The 21,534-nt window shown below is 47.7% G+C and overlaps 1 protein-coding gene across 1 annotated transcript in view; it reads right to left on the reverse strand.

Annotated features, from left to right (window-relative positions):
* Positions 1-1,435: 1,435 nt before the first annotated feature.
* ME2 (malic enzyme 2) overlaps positions 1,436-21,534 on the reverse strand; it is a 47,269-nt gene continuing 27,170 nt past the window's right edge. Inside the window, exons 4-16 of the mRNA XM_035100715.2 lie at positions 16,460-16,609; positions 14,802-14,877; positions 13,246-13,407; positions 12,592-12,695; positions 10,772-10,881; positions 10,568-10,665; positions 10,094-10,207; positions 9,873-9,987; positions 7,957-8,099; positions 5,005-5,107; positions 4,618-4,688; positions 4,055-4,153; positions 1,436-3,300 (exon numbers count right to left, since the gene is read on the reverse strand). Coding sequence (XP_034956606.1) covers positions 3,136-3,300; positions 4,055-4,153; positions 4,618-4,688; positions 5,005-5,107; positions 7,957-8,099; positions 9,873-9,987; positions 10,094-10,207; positions 10,568-10,665; positions 10,772-10,881; positions 12,592-12,695; positions 13,246-13,407; positions 14,802-14,877; positions 16,460-16,609 — 1,510 coding nt within the window. The 3' untranslated portion in view covers positions 1,436-3,135. The remainder of the gene's footprint in view (positions 3,301-4,054; positions 4,154-4,617; positions 4,689-5,004; positions 5,108-7,956; positions 8,100-9,872; positions 9,988-10,093; positions 10,208-10,567; positions 10,666-10,771; positions 10,882-12,591; positions 12,696-13,245; positions 13,408-14,801; positions 14,878-16,459; positions 16,610-21,534) is intronic.

Here is a 21,534-nt window from a genome sequence, read left to right on the forward strand (position 1 = left end):
TGACATGTTCCGTTTTGCATGTGCACAGCTCTCTCTCGCTTTTTATTCTGGGGAACATTTAAGCACGCAATCCCCACTTGGAGTCTGAAGGAGGTGCAATCCAGCGACAGATACATCACCCGAGTCTGATAGTTGTGTGAGCTCAGTTCTTACAAGTGCAACATGGGGAGAAGGGAAACAGTAGGTGGACCATCTCTCAGACTAAATACATTCTGTCAAAGCTTGTGTACTTGGATCCAAGTGTTACCACACAACTACTTCTAGAATCCAGCAAATTATGTGCCCAACTGCATTAAGCATGCCTCTGAAGGGGGGGGGGGTAGACAGTTTCAAACTGCTCCTGCATCTTAAAACTGTAGCATGGAAAACACCCTCAAAATACTCCTTTGAATTTTCTATGTGTCCAAGACATACTGGGCTGTTCATATACAATATGTATGATCCAACTCTAAAGCCTTGAGGGCGTGGCATGGGAGAAGAAGACCTTTCTGTTCTGCTTTCTGTTGAGAAGTGTGGTATAAGCAGTGCTGCAGGAACAGTCCAGAAACCCCAGTGAAATCCACAAGACTTTACCCAAAGAACAGTAGCTGGCTTGAGCAGCTCCAATGAATTTACTGGAGCTTGTGCAAACACCGGTATATTACGCCTTTTGTAACCACAACCTTCACTGGTGCAAAAATTAATCTCTCTGCTGTATGAGCATGCAATCATCTTGGCAGACATAAAATAATGCAGAGAGGCGAAGTAGGAGAAATGTTAGAGAAGACATTAGCATAATGCCAATCTAAAGTTCAGTACTAAGTGACGCTTGTCCAGCAGCTCATCAGTCTGCCGAGAACATTCGAATTAAATCTGTTCAGAAATGTACCCCGTACGCTCGTATGGTTTAATTTCTTTCATCATGAATGTCTTCCATCCCTTTTGGTAGGCAGGCGAGCCATTAAGGGCAGCGAGCGTGGAGTGCCACATATAAACCCCGATATCTCATTGTTGCTTCTACACAAAATGAGGCGGCCAAGAAAAATCACTCTGCAGCACCTAATCCATTTCCCAAGTCTGTTTAAAACTCGAGTTGCTGTCACCTGATGCTTATCGGAAGCTTTCTCCATAGTAAACAGGGAACAATGCCCACTCTCCATTTCCCACAATCATCACAATTGTATAGGTAATAACTCATTTGAGAGATTAAAAAACAACAGCCAGGCAAACTAAATGTTACGTGTATCAGATGAAAATTCAGTTTTGCAACAGCTGTACACATAGCGGATCTGTGCAATCTATAGTTAAGGGCGGTTCAGTCGGGTGGAAGCCGTGCCAGACTGCTCACCGACCACGTTGCATGCCTAACGCAACCCTTGCATCTGGTCAGGTCAAAATGCAGCTTAGCAGCACTGGGGAAGCCCACACTGAAACTGCCCCTTGTTTTAAGAGGCGCAATGTACCCAACAATTCTTGCTATTGCGTTGTAAAATAAAGCGGGTTCAAGCTAACTCCTAAATGCATGCCTCAATCCAAAGCTTGGGTGGGTATTGTGTTTTTCCAATGCAGAATTCCCATGGGAGCTGGGGATGCCCTGTGCAGGAGACTGAAATGCAGAGATGGGAAGACTACCCCAATGCTGATGCCATTGGGACACAGCTCTGAGGATGCATTGCAGGTCCAGGATTTGGGGCTATGGAGTGTAACCACCCCGCAGTGAAAAACTTTGAAAAGGCAAAATGGGTAGAATGGATACCTCACACGTACCTTGGTCGCAAACCCAAAGTTGCATGAGACACTGTAGAAGCCAACACTGGGCGCACGGGGTGGAGAACCTTTGGCCCTCCAGATGTTGCTGAACTCCAACTTCCATCAGCCCCAGCAAGCATGGCCATTGGGCCAGGGATGACGGAAGTTGTAGTTCAGCAACATCTGGAGGGTCAAAGGTTCTCACACCCCTAGTATAGATTCAAGAGACTTAGGTCACTTACACACAGTTTACTGTGGACTCTGTGCTGTTCACGCACAAAGGTTTTTTGCTGCATCCCTGAAACATCATCCTCATCAGAATGCCATCCCATAATTTAGCCCACCGCATTTAAGCCAGTTCTATTGTTGTTGTTTTTTGCGAGGAGGGTGTTACTTCCTGGATTTTCTGCAGAAACGGTAAACCCGTATTAAATGGGAAAATAATATGGGAGGGCATTGTGACATTGTGTGGAAGCTGCATTTGTGAACGGCAAAGACTTCACAATAAACTGCCTTGTGGAAGCACTCTGAAATCATGCTTGCTGGCAAAGTTTTGTTTTTGTCTTTTATAGCAGAGCTAAAGAAGGGCAAAGTTGCTTACTCGAAGCTCAGAACAGACAACTCATCAGGTTTACCTGCAAAGGAAGCTGGTAGCCCGTCCTAAAATCTGACATTGCCCAATTGAGGCCACAAAGCTCAGAACATCAGACAACTGCAAGGGCCATCAGGCCACATATAAAATACAGTACAAAAAGGGGATGGAGAGATTTGGTAGCCAGCTGAAGGCCCAGTTTATGCATGCAGTCAGATCAAGAGGTAAAACCTTTTCTGCGCTGCACCACTTCAGGATACTGGAAGGTTGCATGTCTGAATGTTTCCTCCATAAAAAAATAAGTTCTGTGCAAGTAGAAAAACAGCACATGCCAAAAGGCTAGGCCAAATCTTTCTGACATGCTAATTTTCTACACTCAGTGAGTTTATTCCTTTCCAATATAGATAAAGAAGATCACTTGCAGTCTGAAGTGGGGCAGCTCAGAAGAAGCTTCAGCACTAAATATATAAACTGGGTCTATATAACAGGAATGACAATTAAGGATTTCCTGTATATGGTTAAGTGACCCTGAGGACTGTAAAAGTGAAGTTTTTTTTAAAAAAAAAAATCAATGTAAGTTTTTGTATCTTGGTTCCAGATAAATCACTTCCATCCACTGGAATGCAAATCGTCAGAGGGAAAATCTACACCAGGAGCAATCCAAGCAATTGTTATGGGGCAAGGTTTAAAAATACTTTTGTTGTTGTTGGAAAAAAAATAAAAGTCTCAAAACATTCCTGGTTTTAAATCTGTTCCGGAAAGAGATTCCCTGCAGAATTTCAGGTGCCACCTGAGGAACATGCCCCTTGGGCGAGTCAGTGTGTTTTGGGTGGATACGCCGTAGATTCTGGCCAATCATACAAATCTGGCAGAAACGATTCGTACTTAGTGTTCCAGATCCTCGACCGTATGTGCTTGTTCTTGTCTGCAGGCTCAGGGTAATGGAAAGCCATGTTGTTGGCATACAAAAATTCCATAACCTGGGGGAGGGGAAAAAGATCAGATTATTGCTCTGCAGAATTCCCACAATCTATCTCAGAGATGGAGAACACAGAAAGCTGCCTTATACTGAACAAGACCACTGGTCCATCTCATTCAGCATTGTCTACACCTCTGGCGAGCCAACCTGATGCCCTTCAGATGCTGCTGGACTACAAAACCCAGCATCCATGACCATTGGCCATGATGGCTGAGGCTGATGGGAGTTGGAGTCTGACAGCATCTAGAGGGTGCCTCTCTATGGTTTCACATGGGCCTCTCCCAGCCCTGCCTGGAATTGGATCTGGGACCTCCTGCCACTGAGCTACAGTCCTCCTTGTGGTCCTCCAGCTTGCTGTTGGACCCTCCAGCTCCCATCAGCCTTAGAGCAAGGCCAGCAGTCAAGGATGATGTCTTCCTATTCCCCATCACTGGTCTTCCTATTGCAATATTTTGTTTCCAACCATGATCAGCCAATTGCTTCTGGAAGCTCACCAGCAAGGCTTGAAGACGCCCAGATGTTTGCTACCTACGTCCTTCAAGGTTTCCATTTAATGATGATTGTCATTATCCAAACCTTGTACGAACACCTAGAATGGGCAGTTTAGGTTCATCCCATGCAATCAATTCCAACCCCTAGAATGTCATGGAATGTTCCCACCTGCTCCACCATGCGATATTCAGAAGAATTAAGACAGGCTGTACATCTATCCAAACACTCCTCCTTCCACCACCACCCCCAAAAATGGCACTTACTTTAACGGCAATGTTAATGGAAACCTCCCGGATGTTTGCAAGAGGAGGATAAAGCCGTCCCTCGGCAAGTTCTTCCTCGGTCAGCTGCTCTGTTAACGCCTTTTTTTAATACGAAGAGAAAAATATTACACAGGAACGAACCAACACCTGGGGTTACACTGGTCCTGGGCCGTTTAAGGCTTTAGAGACGATAACCAACACTTTGGCTGAGGCCTGGAAATGGCTCCCAAGACAGTAACGTTGCTGCAATAATGGGGGCCATACGATCACAGTAACTGGCTCCGATCTACATCCTTGCCGCTCCGTCTTTGAGCCAGAGGAAATTTCTAAACCCACTTCCAAGGCAGCCCCATGTAGAGCACATTGCGGTCACCTTGATCTAACCAAGGTATTTGCTGTCGTGGAGCAACCTCCTCGCTTCTAGCCTCTTAAGCCAACCAAAGCACAGGTCAGTTTTGAACTGATCTTCCATCTTTTCCATTCGAAAAACCCCTTTACACATGCGGAAACTGCAATGCGCGTACTATTTCACCCACCAGGAGTTTCGCCTTCGGACCACTTACCTTCGCAGCCTCCAGGAAAACTTGATCGCTAATGTGCCGAACCCCACTGAGAATAACAGCAAGAGCAACACCTAAAATACAGAGACATTCAAAGTCATTTTGCAAAATCATCTGGATTTGCGGAACTGAAAGGCTTTTATGCCACTGTTTGCGTAGAAGCTTACAGCACTGTTTTTTTTATAAGCGTCGCTACCAACAATGCTCAGCAATGAAAGCCAACAGCATGAAGGAACTGAAGGTGGGGTAGCACAGAATTCCCTGATGCCTTTGTGGCAAAAAATATTTTTATTATGAACATGTAACCTGTCATCACAAAACCCCATCTCGTAATGCAAGAGGCCTTTGGATTCTTACAAGCCAAAATTGTTTCTTAACAAACTGCTTTACCTGGAAATATGTACGCATTGTTTCCTTGTCCCGGTTTGAAGGATCGCCCATCACTTAGCTTCACTGGCTCAAAAGGGCTGCCGCTTGCGAACAGACAACGCCCCTGTCAGATAGAAAAAAAGAGGAAACGATACTTTGGGAAGCCACTTCTGCAAGAATAAGGGCAATACAGTACAGATGAAGTTCCACTGCAATTTTATACATGTGGGTATTTGTACACTGGACAGACGCAACTCTTTTAGCTATGCCAAGATGTGCTCACACATGTCTCCAGCCAAATATTACAAACTGCCAGGGTGGATTTTATTTAAGTCAGTAAAGGTAAAGGGACCCCTGACCATTAGGTCCAGTCACGACCGACTCTGGGGCTGTACAGCTTCCAGGTCATGTGGCCAGCATGACAAAGCCACTTCTGGCGAACCAGAGCAGCACACGGAAACGCTGTTTGCCTTCCCGCTTGGAGCGGTACTCAGGGCCGGCCCTAGGGCAACGCTGGGTAGCGCAGGACGCCAGGGTGCCGCACTGCTGTGGCCGTGGAAGCCGTACTGCACGAAGCTCCCGCCAGCCAGCCGCGCTGGGAAACGGGGGGGGGGCGCGGAGGGATTGTTGCACCACGGCGCCCGATATGCTTAAGACGGCCCTGGCGGTACCTATTTATCTCCTTGCACTTTGACGTGCTTTCGAACTGCTGGGTTGGCAGGAACAGGGACAGAGCAACAGGAGCTCACCCCGTCGCGGGGATTCGAACTGCCGACCTTCTGATCGGCAAGCCCAAGAGGCTCAGTAGTTTAGACCACAGCGCCACCGGCGTCCCTTAAGTCAGTAAGACTTGATGTAAATCTTTTTTCTTTCTTTTTTTACAGAAAGGCATTCCTGCTGGTATAATCTTCATATTTACAACCAGATGAAGGTTTCATTTTTGGAATAATAAATTTTCAGAGTAGTTTTTACAAAAATTACTGATTTGGTTATACTAACAGAAATACATAGATAATTATGAAATTATTGTGAGGTTTAATAAGCTAACTGTTTTTTATATTTGGACAACTTTTCTGCTGTACTTCCTTGGAAGGAGAAAAATAATCATTTCCTTAATAACAATTTAAACAATTTATTTAACTAAAACAATAACATTATAGCATATGTATCCATGTTTGTTAACTGATGTGGTTAAACATTAAAAAAAAAACACAACCTCAGACTGAGTTTCAGCACACATGGAAAAACTTAAAACAAATCCTTATTTCCTGATGGCCTTTGGGCTATAATGTAACTTAAATAGAAAACTATATTTAGAAAGATTTTTTCCTCCAAAAACATTTTATTTTAAAAATCCAATTTAAATAAAAAAAAATCGATTCAAATAAAAAAAAATCCTATCTAAATAAAAAAATCTGATTTTAAAAAAAATCTTTTTAAAAAACCATTGATTTTTATCCACCCTACAAACTGTATTACAGCAGAATCTGACCCCTTGGCAAACCTACCACATATCTGTATGCTGGACGCATGTTTCCTTTGGAAGTGTGTAAGCCCAACAATATGACACGTTAACTTTTGCACACATAAAAAAGGGATAATATTGCTCTATTCAGTCTTTGTGTTTTGGATCCGGTGTGTGTTGATCGTTAAGTGAATATGACATCAAATGTATGGGTGTCTGGTACACCCAGAAGTAGGGCAGATACTCCTGGTGGGCAGCTGAGATTCTACTTCACCATGCCGATTCCATATCTAGTTAGAGCCTAATCAGAAGTTGTTGCTGCTGGCATCCATCTGTCTCAAGGGACAATGGAGTGCACCTCTGGGGATTATCGTCTTCCAAAGCAACTACTCTATTCGGAACTTAAAAATGGAAAGCGTAATGCTGGTGGTCAACAAAAGAGGTTTAAAGACTCTCTCGAGGCAAATCTAAAAAAATGTAGTATAAACACCGACAACTGGGAAACAATGGCCTGCGAGCACTCCAGTTGGAGAACAGCCTTTACCAAAGGTGTCAGGGGCTTTGAAGACACTCGAACTCAGGACGAAAGGGAGAAACGTGCTAAGAGGAAGGCGCGCTTGGCAAATTCACACCGTGATCAACTCCCGCCCAGAAACCTATGTCCCCACTGTGGAAGGACGTGTGGATCCAGAATTGGCCTCCACAGTCACTTACGGACCCACTGTTAAGACCGTGTTCATGGAAGACAATCTTACCTGGCTATAAGTGATCGGTGAAGGAGGAGAAGGAAAAGGAGAAGGAGAGGGAGGAGGAGGAGGAGGAGGAGGAGGAGGAGGAGGAGGAGGAGGAGGAGGAGGAGGAGGAGGAGGAGGAGGAGGAGGAGAGAGAAGAAGAAGAAGAAGAAGAAGAAGAAGAAGAAGAAGAAGAAGAAGAAGAAGAAGAAGAAGAAGAAGAAGAAGAAGAAGAAGAAGAAGAAGAAGAAGAAGAAGAAGAAGGAGAAGGAGAAGGAGGAGAAGGAGGAGAAGGAGGAGAAGGAGGAGAAGAAGGAGAAGAAGAAGGAGAAGAAGGAGAAGAAGAAGGAGAAGAAGAAGGAGAAGAAGAAGAAGGAGAAGAAGAAGGAGAAGAAGAAGAAGAAGAAGAAGAAGAAGAAGAAGAAGAAGAAGAAGAAGAAGAAGAAGAAGAAGAAGAAGAAGAAGAAGAAGAAGAAGAAGAAGAAGAAGAAGAAGAAATCAAACCACTGTGTTAGCAGCGTCCAAGTGACCTCCTCGGGGTGCCAACCTGGGCAGTGTGTCTGGAGGTCCTCATGAGAGAGGGAGAAGACCATTGATACCAGTTCTCGGCAGGTCAACTGATCAGCCACATTAGTGCATGAGCCACAACCACAGAATGTCTTCAGCACAGAAGGCGCTTCCTGATCAAGCTTCGGGCAGCTCAGTTGAGCAAGTCAAGCTGCACAGTCCAGGAGAAAGGCTGTGGTGACCAGCGACGCTTAAAAATATTTGGCTCACCTCTGTTAATGTGTATGCCTCCTCAGCAGTGCACTCGGCTTTCGCAGTAGGGTTACTCAGTGCAAATATGATCGGTCTCTGGTTGATGGAGCCCATCGCTTTGAGAACGTCGTGAGAGAAGAGCCGGCCTGCGCCTGCAACCCCTGGAAAAGGCAAATAAAATAATGCCTTTTTCTCCGCCCTCCTGCCCAAAAGGCGGCTTTTAAAAAAAAAACAATGCTAGCAATAAGACACTGGAACACAGCAAGTATTTCTGCAGCAACTGGGCTGGACATAGCATGGCCACTCTGGAGATGTGATGGCACACGTTTCTGCTAAAGCAAAATTATTTCTCATACTCCTACTTGCCGCAATGCCAGTGGGATATGAAAGCAGTTAATGCAGGACAGACAACACACCGACTCAGAACATACGTATTTCCAGCACAGTCTTGTCTCGTGGCAAGTTCATATATAATGTTTAATAGATTGTTGTGTTTTATTTTTCTGTTGGAGGCCGCCCAGAGTGGCTGGGGAAACCCGGCCAGGTGGGCGGGGTATAAATAAATTATTATTATTATTATTATTATTATTATTATTATTATTATTATTATTATTATTCCCTGATCTCCACACGTAACTGACAGGGACATGAGTGGCACTGTGGTCTAATTCACTGAGCCTCTTGGGCTTGCAGATCGGAAGGTTGGCGGTTTGAATCCCTGCGACGGAGTGAGCTCCCGTTGCTCTGTCCCAGCTCCTGCCAACCTAGCCGTTCGAAAGCACGCCAGTGCAAGTAGATAAATAGGTACCGCTCCGGTGGGAAGGTAGATGGTGTTTCTGTGCACTCTGGCACTTGTCACGCCTCAGATGATGAATGCAGAGTCTGGGATGGTTTATATGGGGAGGGGCGGTCCTTGAGGTATTGAGGTCCTGAGCCACACCTCTGTGGGAAGTTGCACAACTCAGGGGCTGAAACAGAGAATGCCCCCGTCCCGGCAAGGTTCTGATGGTGGAGGAACTATCTAGAGGGCCTCCTCTGTTGATCTTAATATCCAAGAGGAACTGTAGGGAAGGAAGCGGTCTTTCAGATATTTGTGGCCTACACCTCTTAGGGCTTTAAGCACCAACATGAATTGGGCCCAGAAATATTCAACCAAATGCCTACGGGAAGCCATTAAGCAGGGAAGGCTACCTCTAACCCTGAAGGCAGTATCTAGCCATTAGTACTAGCAGCCGCTGATAAATTTATGGAGGATAAGGCTCAGTTCTGCTTTATCGGGAATAGCAGGGCACAGGATGACCAACACACCTATACCGAGTGTGCAGTTGGGACGCGGGTGGCGCTGTGGTCTAAACCACTGAGCCTCTTGGGCTTGCCAATCAGAAGGTCGGCAGTTTGAATCCCTGCAACGGGGTGAGCTCCCATTTCTCTGTCCTAGCTCCTGCCAACCTAGCAGTTCGAAAGCAGGCCAGGGCAGGTAGATAAATAGGTACCGCTGTGGCGGGAAGGCAAACGACATTTCCATGCGCTCTGGTTTCCGTCACCGTGTCCCGTTGTGCCATAAGCGGTTTAGTCCTGCTGGCAACACGACCCAGAAAGCTGTCTGTGGACAAACGCCAGTTCCCTTGATCTGAAAGCGAGATGAGCGCCACAACCCCATAGTCGCCTTTGACTGGAATTAACCGTCCAGGGGTCCTTTACCTTTACCTTTTACCTTAATGAGTGTTCACACAGGTGTCCATTTCACACTCGGTTGACAGTACAAGCACACAAAGGCCAGTCACCGTGGAAAATGTAATTCTTGCAGGTCCTGTGCTCAGTAACCACATAGCCTCCTTTGGGAATCCACTTGACATTAAAATCCCTTCCTGAAAGCACTAGTATTATTATTACTGGGCTGCTAACCTGATATGAGAAGAGTCTGCAACACTCACCAATGATGGCCGAAGGCTGAAGCACATTCACTGCTTCTAAGAAGGTCTTTGGCACCTGGTCTGGGGCTGCGTGAGTAAAGGACTCTTGGTTGGCATCAACTGTTTGTTCCCGACCCTGGACATTTTAAAAATAAAGAATTATTGAGAGTTGGCAGGACGGGGTGGTGGTGGTGGCAAGAGTAGAGCAATAGGATTGTGCCCAACCAAACCCCAGCCCTCACCTGAACCAATAAGCCGTATTTGTCGAACATCCATATTTTCTTATAAGCTTTTTCTGGAGAAAGACCGCTTTCCACCATAGCCATGACGATGAGATTTGCAATTCCAAGGGCAGCCTGATAAATAAGAGAACTGCTGGGGAAATACTGTATTTATTCATGTATACGACTATTTTTGGCGACTCCGATTTAAGAAAATGGGGTGGTGGTGGTGATGTATCCGTGTATAAGACGAGCCCCAATTTTGAACATTATTTAAGAGTTTAAAAAAAACATAGGAGGACCAGGAGCAAGACAGCAGCGATCACTTCTCCAGGAATACTTGTGAGTGTGTGCTAAGCCACAGTTTGGCTTGGTGTGTCGTGTGAAACAGGCCAATATTTATATGTGCAAAGCTTTCTGTAATCCCTTACTGCGTTTGGTCATTGCAACAAAGCTGTGAAAGAACTACATGCCTCGCTCGAAAGCACAACTCACCTCTCCTGCACCAAGGAACAAGATCTGGTGCTCTGTAATTGGTTTACCAAGAACTTTCTGCGCTGCCAACAACCCAGCTAAGGCCACCGAAGCTGTCCCTATGAAAGGAACAGACCTTGCTGAAAAGGGCTGGAATAGAAGAGGCGTCTACAAATGCAGCCAGCAAAATGTCATCAAAACAAATACCCAAAAGGGGTGATTTACCCTGTATATCATCATTGAAGGTACAATATTTCTCTCTGTATTTCCTCAAAAAGCGGAAAGCGTTGTGGTTGCCAAAGTCTTCAAACTGAATGAGGGTGTTTTGGCCATACCTAGAGGGCAGAGTGAGAAATACGGAGTCAATAGCTGTGCTGCAAAGGGCATATGTTTTAATACTTCGTGCATGTTTGTACATGACTTGGAAACAGCCATGTAAGAATCTTGCCATGTAAGGAAACCAGGCAAGAAAACCTTTGTAAATCTAAGCTGCTGATTCGCTTCTTAACTTAGTTACTTTATAGTGAGTTGGTTGGTTAATCTAGCTAACTATAGCCTTCCTTATTTTTTACTTATTATTACAATAATATCCCACTTTCCCTCTAAGGAGCTCAAGGTGACACATATGCCACCCTCCCCCCCTGCCATTTTATCCTCACAACCACCCTGTCAGTTAGGTCTGGCTGAGAGAAAACTTCAGTTCATGTCCGAGTGGGGATTTGAATTCTGGTCTCTGAGGTCCTAGACCAGGCATCCCCAAACTGCGGCCCTCCAGATGTTTTGGCCTACAACTCCCATGATCCCTAGCTAGCAGGACCAGTGGTCGGGGAAGATGGGAATTGTAGTCCAAAACATCTGGAGGGCCGAAGTTTGGGGATGCCTGTCCTAGACTGACACTCTAACCACTATACCACACTGGTTCCCTTGAGTAGCTGCTACCCTTCAGGCTGTTCAGAGTCCTTCTCACTAATTTTCATTTTAACTGAAGATACTAAGGAATGAACATGGAAGCTTCTGCATGCAATCCAGAGGTGCTCTCAAAGAGCCACAGCTGCTGATGTGCTACAAGAGCTGTTCTGGGGTAGCGGCCAAGAAACCAAGCTGCAAACTGGAAAGCCCCAGGTTTGAATCTTGCCTCTGCCATAAATTCAATAAATGGCCTTCAGCAAGCTTCTCCCTCTCAGTCAGAGTCCCACCCCCTCCTGACACACACATTTGCAAAATGGGCAGAAGCGAATACTGACTTACAGATTTACAACTAGATAACAAACACGAAGCACTTTTGAGCAGCTGAAAGTGCCATGCCACCTTTCCGCACCCTGATACGTCCCAGATGTTTTGGACTCCAGTTGCTATCACCTCTGGCCACTGGGCTTGTTTGGCTAAGGCTGATCAGAGCTGCTGTCCAAAACATCTGGAAGGCACCACAATGGGGAAGGGTTGCACTATACAATGGTACCTCTACTTACGAATAACTCTACTTACGAACAGAGCTCCGTCCGCCATCTTGGATGCGGTTTAGATAGGGTTGCTTCGACTTATGAATTTTTTTTCTCCCAATTCATCCCTATGGGATTCGACTTACAATTTTTTTCAACTTACGGATGTGCGTTCGGAACGCATTAAATTCGCAAGTAGAGGTACCACTGTACAGATGTTAACAATGGCAACAATAATAACTGGCAGCAGCAGTAATAGAGGTGTGTCCAGATCAGGGAAAATTTATCTTTTGTGGCTTTACCTGCAATTCTGTTATAGAACAACATACACACTTTGCCCCTCCTGAAACCCCTACAGCAGCTTCCTGCCTGCTCCCAGATGCAGCACAAGCTCCTAGCCCTTAACTCCAAAGTCCTCCATAGGCTTGCCCCTCAGCCCTTATGTCCCAATGTAAGGTCTCATGACCTTTGACCTTTGCTCTTCCAGCCCCACCATTGACAGCCATCCAAAGATTTCTTGGTCCCCCCCAAGACTCTGCGTTTCCTCAATTGCTGCCTCATATACTTGGAACATGGGTTGATGTTTGGGATTATTGGAACACATACCTGTCTACGATGGCTTCCATGAACTCATCAATGAGTTCATCGTACAGCTGAGAGCGGTCTCGGTTCTGGTAGAGCCCCATATAAAACGGGTCCTGCAGAAGCGTCTGTGGAAAACGAAGAACAAAAGCCATTAAAGGAAGCGCTTAGATCATTCTGCAGTACCCTGCTCTACAGAGGACTTGCTTATTTTGTGCCATTCCCAGGAAGCATGGACTTTAGCAGCAGATATCAAGTAGCTAAACCGCTACTGGTGCACGGAGGACCATGACAAGTGCCAGAGCGCGTGGAAACGCTGTTTACCTTCCCACCGCAGTGGTACCTATTTATCTACTTGCACTGGCATGCTTTCAAACTGCTAGGTTGGCAGCAGCTGGGGCAGAGCAATGGGAGCTCACCGCATCGCGGGGATTTCAACCGCCGACCTTCCGATCAGCAAGCCCAAGAGGCTCAGTGGTTTAGACCACAGCGCCACCCACATCCCTGACTGGAAAAAGCTAGGGCTTTTTGTGTCCACCAAGTGGCAAACCCAAATGTGGAAGTCTAAATAACCACACCCCATAAACAAAGGGAAGGCCAAACCTCCCACTAGGCCTGGGCAACGTAGCGATACAAAACTGGTATCGGGAAAGGGGGTAAGGAAATGTTGTAACTTACCTGATTGTCTGTGCCGACATCAATACACACGGGGAGGCACTTGTCGGGTTGTATTCCAGCACATGCTGTATATAAGCAGAGCTTGCCAACAGGAATCCCCATCCCATACACACCCAGATCACCAAGACCCAATATCCGTTCTCCATCTGTGACGACAACAGCCTTGAAGGCACAAGGGGGAAATTAACCTCAGGGACATGAGTAAAAAGATAGAAGCAGTACAGTATAAATCTCTACAGTTTTTCTTTTCTGGTAGGTAAGAACATTTATGCCGAAGAAGCAATTATTTTCCTAATTAGGTTAGGGCGACTATGAGTACCCGACATTTTGCTGCACTATAGACTTAACTATTAAATCAGTTTATTCCCCTTTCCCAGAGAATCCTGAAACCCTTAGATCAGGGGTTAGGGGGAGCAACCAAAAAATTTCTCAGCACCCTGACTAAACCACAGGCAAAAGAGAGGACGATGAGATGTCACTTTGAGATTGCGAAGAGGTGGGGGTTGCACAAGTAAAAAAAAGATTAGACTTGGATTGCCTTGGATTGGGGAATAGGTGGACATGCATGTGCAATGTGATACATAAGTAGCAGTCAAGTACAACATTCCTTGTTTTCTTAGAGAGTACATGTGGGGGAATGTTTGGTCAAGCCAGTCGAAAACTTCCTGTTTCCTCCTGGCATGGAGCAATTGGAGCATCCTTCCTCTTGCATGTGACTAGAGATGGGCGTGACCTTACCTGTCTAGGTAACAAAAGGACAAGGCACACAGCACACCTTCTCTCTTTGACTTCTTCCGTCATTGGATCAGCTCTTTTTAGCTAGAAATGCTCTGTTGGCTTTCAGCCCACTGGAAATATCCCCATATGGGACAGATTGACATGTATATACTTTGTAACTAAGTCTACCTTCAGGAATACAACTGTAAACTGATGATGTGAGTAAACTTCTTTTACATACTTTACGAAAGATTGTGGCATGTTCATTCTTTTAAGAGGGATATAAGGGAACTTACCAGGAACCTAATATTGAGAGGTTTACACAAGCCTGCAACCAGCTATCTGGTGTGTGTTTAAAAGGAGAATGTAAAACTCTGCTAAGTTACAGAACTTGCTAGCAGAAGTTATGAAGGATATTAATAAACAATATATCCTTTCCTGCCTCCTTGAACATTCCCACAATGCATACACATTTTAGAAAGCTCTGTCAATGGTAGAGAAGCAAGGAGATGCAAACAGTTGCCCAAATCAGTCTTCCCAAACCTGGTGCAGTCTAGTTGTTCTTTGGCTCAAAGAGTGAGCACAATGGGTCTCACAAAAAATGGTCCTGTTTTCATGCATTCCTAAGTTTCATACTCAGAAACCCAGAAGCGGAGCACATGTTCGTCAAGACATGGGACAAGGTGGCTGTGCAGCATTCATAGTTCTTGCATGACACAAATTCCCTGACTGCAAGACAAATAACCCCTAGTATTTGTCTATCCAGTTTCCCCATTGGTGTAAAAGCAAAGCTGGAACTAAGAGAAATACACACATACGAGGAAGAGGATGCAGCGTACCTTCACATCGTTTTCTGGCCAGTTATTCACAACGGATCTGATATGGCCCCTATCTGTTATGGCAATGAATAACCCTCTGCAAGAAAATAGAAACACGTTGCTCACTGACGCATTCAAATCATTCCTTTCCTTTGCAGTGTGAGCTTAGCAAAGGGCACCCTCTCAATTAATAAATCAAGCTAAAGATAGTGCTTTGAAAAAGAAGAAGAAGACACAATGAATATTAGATTGGAATTTTGGAATGTACTATTTAAAGGTTATGGAGTTTGGAAAATGTGAAATTAATCCACCCCAACTTCAATCTGTCACATGAAATGAAATTAGACAGAACTTCATAAATCAGCAAGCTAAGCTGACAGAAGTACTTAGGGTTTAGATCAAGTATAGGACTGAACAGGGAGAGAAAGATGGGGGGGGGGGACCAGTACTAACATTCTCTTCTCCACACTATTCTCTGTGAACAGAAATTCACAGCTGCACAAAAGGCAAAGCAGATGTTTGTCACCTGTGAGTAGGGTTGCCAGACTCAATAGAGGACAGGGCTTCTGTGCCTTTAATTGCCCTGCTCTCTTTTGAGTCTGGAAACCTTGAAGAGAAACCAGCAGACCCTTTGCTTGGAAATTAAACAAAGGGTCTGCTGGTTTCTCTTTAAGGTTTCCAGACTCAAAAGAGAGCAGGGCAACAGGACATGGGGCATGGGGCAGGGATGATGGGAGTTGGAGTCCCAAAACATCTGGAGGGCTGTGTTTGCCTATGTCTGTTTTTGAAGGGGACTCTGAAACTACAACTAATCCAGAATGCAGCAGCTAGCGTGGTGACTTGGAGTGGCCACCGAGACCATATGACACCGGTCCTGAAAGACCTACATTGGCTCCCAGTATGTTTCCAAGCACAATTCAAAGTGTTGGTGCTGACCTTTAAAGCCCTAAACGGCCTCGGCGCAGTATACCTGAAGGAGCGTCTCCACCCCCATCATTGTGCCCAGACACTGAGGTCCAGCTCCGAGGGCCTTCTGGCAGTTCCCTCATTGCGAGAAGTGAGGTTACAGGGAACCAGGCAGAGGGCCTTCTCAGTAGCGGCACCCGCCCTGTGGAATGCCCGCCCATCAGATATTAAGGAAATAAGTAACTATAGAACCTTTACAAGACATCTGAAGGCAACCCTGTATTGGGAATTTTTTAATGTCTAATATTTAACAATTTTTAATGTGCTGTAAGCCACTCAGAGTAGCTGGGGAAACCCAGCCAGATGGACGGGATGTAAATAACAGTATTATTATTATTATTATTATTATTATTATTATTGCTCCCTCTGAGTTCAACAACTGCCACTGTTTTGCCAATAGAATACCAAACACAAATCTAAAGGAAAGATAGATGAAGGAGAGAGGAAGGCTTGAGGAAAAGGGTAAGCATATTAAGAATGGCAGCAAGTGATGGTAGATAAATTTAAGGTGTCAATTTCAACAAAATTAGTCCATCATTTGGCTGCTGGCTCCTGGTTTATTTATGCTATATACACGGTGCTTTATCAAGTAACATAAGCAAGCAAACAGACAGCAGCTTTTCTGCTCCTGAGTCACCATGGTACAGCAACTGTAAATTCTGACAAGCTTCACTGACTGAGGCATAAAAAACACAATATTAAAATGTTCTTACTTTGGCCTCCTAAAGATATGTCCATACTGGGAACACGCTAAGCCTACTGTTGGTGTATAAACAATTGGCATTAATTGCTCAATATCATCTTGCAATACCCTGTAGAATAGCTTCTCGTTTCTTTCCTGCATGCCCATCACATAGATGTATCTGTAAATGAAACAGTGGAGATGCAAGATTAGGTTTATTTATATACCTTCCCACTAATGTGGAATACTCTGAAGCTGAAAAGAAAGACGGAGAACAGTAACAAAATCATCCCCACCCCCATTTTTATTTTATTTATTTATTTGCTTTTTGAATTTGTGGTTGTCCCGTGCTGTGAGGGACAGGGGATATCGCGAAGTCCCTCCCCTCCTAAGTTCAAGCCAATCCCCGAGCACAGGGGGAAGCAGAGAGAGTTCCGATTCCAGTGGGGAAGCAGGAAGTCGTGTCCGAGGCTCAGGCAAGGTAGAGGAGCCAGGGTCCCAGGTGGGACAGGAAGGGGCGAATAAGGGCGGGAGACCCATCCCCCCAACTCCGGAATTACGCAGAAAGAGGAGGGGAAAGAGGATGGGTCTGCCAAAGCTTTTGTGTTGGAGAAAGACGCGCCAAAAGCCATTAGGAGGTTCTGAAACCGACTGACAACATCACTCCGTGTAAATAGCAATGACTTGAGCACTGTAAATACGCAGCACCAATAAAAGAATAAAATGCAGAGCTGCGTAGCGTCGTTACTCTGAAGTAGTCCACTCCGGCCACTGTGACAGCAACCTCCTAATCCTTTTTGGGCTACTTTGGAGTTGCCGGGATGAGCGTGTCAGAGGCGGAGAAATGGCGGCAGATCGCGGAGCAAGCCCAGCAAGAACTGCAGCAGCTGTCGCTGCAGGCGCAGGGGGAATTGAAGGCAGCTAAAGAGGAGACTAAGAAGGTCCAGGACGACCGGCTACAACTTGCGGAACAGGTGAGAGCGCTTCAGGAAAAAGAGCAGCAATTAAGGGCGGTGGCGGTAGACCTCCAAAACAAGCTGGATGCAGAGAAAAACAAGGCGGGAGGGGCACCCCAAGTCCAAGTGCTGCCAGGAAGGAGAGCCGGGACCCTAGTAAGCAAGTTCAATGGAGACCCGAGGGAATTTCAGGGCTTTGAGACTGAGATTGTGTATGCTCTTGAGCTGCACCACGATGAGTTCCCTGATGATGAGCACAGGGTAGCGTTTATTGTGGAGCACCTTACCGGGGCAGCCAGGGAGTGGCTAAGACCGTTAATTGCAACAAGGAATCCTTGCATGAAGAATGTCAAACTATTTCTAGAAGGTTTGAAAACGATGTATTCGTCCGATAGTCATATGGATCAGACTAAGGAGGAACTTCATAATTTACGCCAAGGAAATATGACAGTTCGCGCGTATTGGGCGAAATTCACCATGCTGGTGCACAGATTGGGGTGGGAACTTGAGTCCCCCCCAATGCAAGCGGCGTTCTACTTGGGGTTGCATGAGGAGGTGAAGGATGAGCTCTCGAGAGGTCCAAAGCCCAGTAATATGGATCAGCTGAGCAAAGCGGCTCTGGCGGTGGGGGTGAGACAGGAATCCCGGTGGAGCGACAAGCAAGCAACGCGCGCAAAGCGGGCTTGGTTCCCACGGTCGCAGGAGAAGCCACTCCCCCAACAACCCTTTCAAGCCACGCCTGGGGCCAGTCAGGACCAGGAACCCATGCAGATTGATAGCGCGCGCGCGCGGGCTTTTCAAACCCCAGCGGCGCCAAGAAGCAAGGAGGGAAGGGGTGGGAATTGCTTTCTCTGCAACTCCCCCCAGCATCTCGTCAGAGACTGCCCACATCGCAGGGAGTGGCAAGGAAAGGCGGGAACGGTTGTGCCCTCCCCCACTGACGCAGCACCACAGCAGGGAAACGGGAAAGCCTGGCTGCAGGAGACAAGGGGCGGCAGCCAGGCACAGTCAGCAGACAACAGCCCCAGCCCACCCACCCGCACAGAGAGGAGCAGAGCCAGCCCACCCCTCCCAGAGCAGGAGTGGTTCTAGAAGTGACGCTCACGCTTCCAAATGGCTATCCCCTGACAGTCCTCGCCCTAATTGACAGTGGGGCGTCAGCGAACTTCTTCTCGAGAAACTTTGCAGAAGAGCACCAGATCCAGCTTCTGCAGCTGGATTTTCCTCTGCACGTGGCAACCATTGACGGCAGAGAGCTGCTGGGAGGGGCCATCACGCATCAAACCCCCCCCATGAGAATGACGGTTGGAAGGCACTCAGAGACACTGGCATTCAACGTCACCACCATCTCAGACCCCCCCATCGTTTTGGGCATGAGCTGGCTGGCGCGCCATGACCCCTCCATAAGTTGGCACCAGAGATGCATCACTTTTGGATCGGACTTTTGCCTGGAACATTGCATGCAGCACCAACCAGGGGAGGGGCCTCCGATAGCCACGGTGGCCACCATGCACGTCAAAGGGGGTGAAGCGATACCCAAGCCGTACTGGGACCTGCAGGAGGTCTTCAGCGAAGCGGAGTCCGACCACCTACCCCCACACAGGCCTTTTGACTGCCAGATCAACCTGGTGCCAGGGGCAACTATACCCCCAGCCAAGCTGTACGCCATGTCAGACCAGGAACTGGAAGATCTGCGCGCTTTCATCGACAAGAACCTCAAGCGGGGGTTCATCAGAGAAAGCAAGGCAGCAGGGGGCAGCCCGGTCTTCTGGGTGGACAAGAAAGACACGCAACAGCGCCGTCTTGTGGTGGATTTTAGACGACTGAATTCAGTGACAGAGCCAGTGGCTTTCCCCATGCCCAGAGTGGATGATCTCCTGACAGCGGCACGCAGGGGCAAGATTTTCACCAAGCTAGACCTGAGGGGGGCGTACAACTTGATCAGGATCCGGGAAGGCGATGAATGGAAAACCACGATGTTCACGCCTCTGGGCTCTTTTGAATATCTGGTGATGCCCTTCGGGTTGCAAGGGGGCTCAGCATGCTTCCAGGCCTTCATGCACCACGTCCTGGGGTCCCTCCTCTTCAGGAAATGCTTGGTCTTCCTGGATGACATCCTTATTTACTCCAACGACCCAGTGCAGCACGTGAAAGATGTCAGGGAGGTGTTGCAGCGCCTGAAGGAGAACCACCTGTATGTGAAGCTGGAGAAGTGCAAGTTTCACACCAAGGAGGTGGACTTCCTGGGCTACAAGCTGTCAGACAAGGGGCTGGCGATGGACAAGGACAAGGTGCAGGCCATCCTGGACTGGCACAGCCCCAGGACTCGCAAAGATGCCCAACGCCTACTAGGCTTCGCCAACTTCTACAGGAAGTTCATCAAGAACTTCTCTCGCGTTACGGCTCCCATCACTGACTGCCTGAGAGGCAAGCAGAAGTTCAGGTGGACACCAGAGGCGCAAGCAGCGTTCGAAAGCCTCAAGAGGGTGTTCGCCTCAGACCAGAACCTGTTCCACGTGGTTCAGGACGCGCCCCTACGCGTGGAGACAGATGCTTCTGATAAAGCTGTGGGCGCCATTTTGTTGCAACTGGACGCCAACCGAGAGTGGAGACCCTGTGCCTTCTTCTCCAGGAAATTGACTCAGCCAGAGCGAAACTACACAGTGTTTGATCGGGAACTTCTGGCGATCCACGCTGCGTTCCAGCACTGGAGACACTTCCTGGTGGGCGCCAAGCACCCCATCCAGGTGTGCACAGACCACAAGAACCTGGAGTTCTGGAGAACTGCCAGGGTGCTCAACCAGCGGCAGATACGGTGGGCAGAGTTCTTCTCGAACTTCAACTTCTCCATACACTACATCCCGGGAGAGCAGAATGTCAGGGCGGATGCCCTCTCCCGCAAGCCAGAATACATGGAGGAGGAGGCGCCACCGGCACCCAGGCACATTTTCCCCCCGTCAGCATGGTCCTGCGGAGCAGCAGTGGTGAGCGAGGCAGAACTCACAGCACTGACGGCAGCGGATGAATTTGCCAACCGCATCTGCAGAGAACTGAGAAGGGGGGGGGGAGCAGGCAAAAGACTTTGCAGAACGCAGGGGGCTGCTTTTCTACAAGGGTGCACTGTACCTGCCCACCACCCAGCTTAGACGTACGGTCCTCAAGCAGATGCACGACAACCCAACGGCGGGTCATTTTGGGAGGGACAAAACCACTCACCTAGTCATGAGACACTTCTGGTGGCCAGGGGTGCGGGAAGATGTTCGAGACTATGTACGGGGCTGTGACACCTGCCAGCGGGCAAAGGTGGTCAGAGCAGCGCCACCGGGATTGCTGGAGCCCTTAGCCACGCCACACAGGCCGTGGGAAGTGGTGTCCATGGACTTCATCACAGATCTGCCTTCTTCCAGGGGCAAGACCGCAGTGTTGGTGGTGGTGGACCTCATGTCCAAAATGTGCCACTTTATACCGTGTGCCGGGCCGTCTCGGCAGAAGAGACAGCCAAACTGTTTGTGGATCACGTATTCAGACTGCATGGATTACCCTTAAGGGTTATTTCGGATCGTGGCCGCCAATTTGTTTCCAGGTTCTGGCGGCGGCTCATGAACCTCCTGCAGGTGGAGGTCAGCTTGTCGACGGCTAGACACCCGCAGACCAATGGACAGGCGGAGAGGGTCAACGCCATTCTGCAGCAGTACCTGAGATGCTACGTCAGCCAGAGGCAAACGGACTGGGTGGATCGCCTGCCACTGGCAGAATTTGCCTACAACAATGCGGTGCACGTCTCCACAGGGGTGTCGCCCTTTAAGGCCAATTACGGGCGTGACCTCAGATCTTTCCCTGAGAGGGAGGGGGAGGAGGAGGAGGAGGGCCCACAGGCTGAGGATTGGGCAGAGGAACTGGAGACGGTGCACCAGCAGCTCAGAGAACACTTGGAGAGAGCCAAGGAAGCGTACAAGAGGGGGGCAGATCGCCACAGGCGACCGGGGGAGGTCATTAGGGTGGGGGACAAAGTTTGGTTGTCCTCGGAGGGCCTTCCCATCAGAGGGCGATGCAAAAAGCTGGCGCCCAGAAGGTTGGGCCCCTTCACGGTCACGCAACAGGTCAACCCGGTGGCATACAGGCTGGCACTGCCAGAGGACATGAGGGTGCA

This window comes from Zootoca vivipara, chromosome 11 (genome assembly GCF_963506605.1).
Source record: "Zootoca vivipara chromosome 11, rZooViv1.1, whole genome shotgun sequence".
NCBI classification, from domain to species: Eukaryota; Metazoa; Chordata; class Lepidosauria; order Squamata; family Lacertidae; genus Zootoca; species Zootoca vivipara.